This window comes from Gymnodraco acuticeps, unplaced genomic scaffold, assembly GCF_902827175.1.
Source record: "Gymnodraco acuticeps unplaced genomic scaffold, fGymAcu1.1, whole genome shotgun sequence".
Classification (NCBI taxonomy): Eukaryota; Metazoa; Chordata; class Actinopteri; order Perciformes; family Bathydraconidae; genus Gymnodraco; species Gymnodraco acuticeps.
This window is the reverse complement of record NW_022990701.1, coordinates 3,502,008-3,505,269: the sequence shown is the minus strand read 5'-3', so window position 1 is coordinate 3,505,269 and position 3,262 is coordinate 3,502,008. Positions and strand designations below refer to the sequence as shown.

The 3,262-nt window shown below is 42.7% G+C and overlaps 1 protein-coding gene across 7 annotated transcripts; it reads left to right on the top strand.

The window, feature by feature from the left end:
* Positions 1 to 309: 309 nt before the first annotated feature.
* Positions 310 to 3,053, top strand: LOC117556205 (piggyBac transposable element-derived protein 2-like). Of its 7 annotated transcripts, XM_034231492.1 has the most exons (4): positions 310 to 359; positions 577 to 737; positions 2,116 to 2,562; positions 2,683 to 3,053. In XM_034231492.1, the coding sequence occupies exons 3-4, from the start codon at positions 2,187 to 2,189 to the stop codon at positions 2,703 to 2,705; spliced, it is 399 nt and encodes a 132-aa protein (XP_034087383.1). In that variant the 5' UTR covers positions 310 to 359; positions 577 to 737; positions 2,116 to 2,186; the 3' UTR covers positions 2,706 to 3,053. The 7 variants fall into 7 exon arrangements, with proteins under 7 accessions (XP_034087383.1, XP_034087382.1, XP_034087388.1 ...); XM_034231491.1 differs by lacking the exon at positions 310 to 359 and having other exon boundaries at positions 530 to 737; XM_034231497.1 differs by lacking the exons at positions 310 to 359; positions 577 to 737 and adding an exon at positions 1,145 to 1,324.
* The last annotated feature ends 209 nt before the right edge of the window (positions 3,054 to 3,262 follow it).

The window sequence follows — 3,262 nt, the reverse complement described above, 5'->3', positions numbered from 1 at the left end:
GGATCAAAAGATACGTTTTCTCTCTCCATTGAATTCAATGTATAATTTTTCGCTTCCGGGGTCCCATGGACCGGAAATAGATGGGCGTGACTTCGCCTCTCTATTGGCTTCTTAAAAACAGCGGGGATCAGCTGTTGAACTGCTGTTGTCTTTTGCCGGGCTCCGGTGATTGGCAAATCTGGGTGATGCCTTCTGATATGATTGAGCATGTTTGGCGTGTGTTACCATTAGCATACCGCACCACTGTAGAACAACGGCGACACACCGTCCTCGTCCGATCCACCACTCGCACACTTAATCGTTATTGTAGTCCACAGGGAACCCGAAATGTTCCCACACAGCTGATTTAAAAGAAGCAGGTGGGTTCTAGCTCCTGTGTGTTATCTGAAATCGCCATACTAACTTTTCTTCTTCTTGTATTTTGTTCGTTTTGTTGTTGTGTTTCTTCTTGTTCTTCATTTGTCGTTTAAGGGCGGCTGGCAAACAGCTCTTAGGCGCAATACCGCCCCCTGGATTATATATAGTGTAGTGGATACTGCCCTGAATGACAGACTTTTTTCCCACTCGTAAAAAAAGGCGTATTCGTCGCGTGACTGCATGTGCCGAACCGTGACGTCTGAACCGTGAAGGTACGGGAACGGGACGAATACGGATACCGTTACACCCCTCACACAACTTCCGAATCTTCAAACGAGCAACATCTCTTTGTTTTATTGAACTGGATTTGTCAGATTCAAGTAAGTAAAATGCTTCACTTTTTTTTTTGTGTGTGATTATTACATGTTCATATTCAGTTATTGCGGAATGCATTAATCAAATTTGATTTTGAGCAGCTTATGTCTTTGTTGCAATATTACATACCTGGGTCAGTGTGGGAGTCAAAATAGCACGTGCACCTGTCATGGACATTGCCCTTCTTATATGTTCACATATGGAAATAAAACACAAATAGAAATATAATGTCTTTGATAATTCACTATAGCTAAGTTCTAAATGTGTCCTATGTTGAATTAAGACCAGAATTTAATAAATTATTACATTATTTCTGATAAAAGTATGTGAAATTATATCTCTAGCAATATTTTAAACTCTACTTGTATCTTATCAGTTAATTAGTTACAAAAATACATTTAACTCTTCTCTGGTTCTGGCAGAAACATTTCTTTCTGAAATGTGTTGGGACACTTGGATGTATCCCTTTTAGTATGATAATTAGCCTATTATCATTAGCCAGACAGCATTGTGTGACTTGTTGAACTGGTTTATCTGCATGTTTCACAAACGAGCTGAGAACCAAAATGCAACACACGGGAGACCAGGGAAAGTCGGTAACCAGCTTTATTACAAATTGTTTCAACTGAACAGTTCTGGTATAAGACAAACCGGCAAACAGTAGGCAAATGGCTGGTCGGGGGACAGGCGAGGGTTCCAGGAGTAGGCAAGACGGGAGACGCAGGTACAGGCGAGGGTTCCAGGAGTAGGCACGACGGGATACACAAGTACAGGCAGGGTCAGGGAGCAGGCGAGGCAGAATAGTCCAGGTACAGGCAGGGTCGGGAAACAGGCGAAGCAGGCTGGTCAGGGATAAGGCAAGGTCTAAACCGGGAGAGCAATCTGGGAGGTAATGCGGGAAAGACTAGCATGCTGCGAAGTACGATCTGGCACTAATGTGAAAGTGAAGGGTGTGATATACTTGAGCTGATGGCTGTAACAGAGTGTGAGAGAGAAACAGGGTGTGACTACCAGGTGACTAAGGTGACTGAGAAATGCAGAAAATATGTGAGTGAGGGAGTAGACTGTGACAGCATGTGTGGGTGTAGGTATTCCTTTTATTATGATAATAGGCGGGATTGTGTGCATTGGTTTACCTGCATGTATGGGTGTAGGCTAAGCCATGTGACTCAAGTGTACAATGTAAATAGGATTCAGATACTTGTTGCATTGGGACACCTGGAAGGGGGTGGTGCATGCATTCCTTTTAGTATGATAATAGGCTAAGCCAGACCGAATGAACACTTGTTCCACCACCCTATATATTCCTTCAGGTAATCTATTACAATATAATAAGCATATGTATTATTGATACATATTTATTAATTACTTTTTCCCTTTCAGAATGCCAACAGCAAAGAGAGGTCCTCGATTCAGTGTGCAGGATGTGATTGCTGCCTTCCAAAAAGGAGAAAATGAGTTTGAGATGGAATCAGAGGACAGTGACACTGATATGCCTTGTGTCATCCTTTGCTGGACCAGACCCTGTGCAGAAAATTCAACGCTGGGACAAAGCCAACAAAACCTACGTAGAAGTTGAGAGGCCTTACATTGTGGGTACTTACAACAAGTGCATGGGAGGTGTGGATTTGTTGGACTCGTTTACGGCCAAATACAAGTTCCCCATGAAGTCCCGACGCTGGTACGTGTACATCTTCTGGCACACCATCATCCTTGCTGTGATCAACGCCTGGCTCCTCTACAAGCGGGAGTGCAAAGCTCTAAAGATGCCAAAGCAGGAGATCCTGAACAGGAGACAGTTTCAGGCAGATCTCATCCTCTCTCATCCTGGTAAGAATGCATTTCTGCTATTTGCCATTTGTAATATTTTTATATATTTCACTGTAATACTTTTGTCTTGTATCATACTGTATTTTTGACACTTATCTTGATTGATTCTGTTCTAATCAGGTGAACACAATCTAATCAGGTGAATACAACTCCTCTGAAAACACCCAAGAGAGGACGACCATCGTCAGGCAACGTGAGCCAAGCACCGACAGTGACATCAAGGAGCCCGTTGAACGCTCAGAAGAGACCATCCTCAGGTGATGGGAGTCACGGGACCCCATCCAAGAGATCACAACCTCCACTGGATGTACGCAAGGACCTAATGGCACATTTTCCAGTGAAGACAAAGAGGACGCTGCAGACACTGCAGTAAAGGGTACACAAACACACAATGCACCAAGTGTGACGTCCGTCTGTGCTTTTCCGACGACAGAAACAGTTTTTGGGACTACCATTGTATTAATATTTAATAAATGACTATTCATAAAAAATATGACTGATGTGTGTTTATTATTCATGCTATATACTGATATAGGGCTAAGTAAGCAATACATCCTGCAAATTAACCCTTAGTTGTTGTGAGTAGAAATAAGAAATCATGCTCCCACCTAAGGCCAACGTTGCAATATTACAACGTTTCCCTTAAAACGTACCAAAACGTAAACAAATTGAAAACTCTTTCATTTCTGCTCCAGAGGCT

Bases quoted from the DNA above. Each gene is read 5' to 3' on its own strand.
- LOC117556205 (XM_034231492.1), top strand. From the start codon at position 2,187: ATGAGTTTGAGATGGAATCAGAGGACAGTGACACTGATATGCCTTGTG. The intron at 2,563-2,682 runs GTAAGAATGCAT...TGTTCTAATCAG, and splicing joins TCTCATCCTCTCTCATCCTG to GTGAACACAATCTAATCAGG.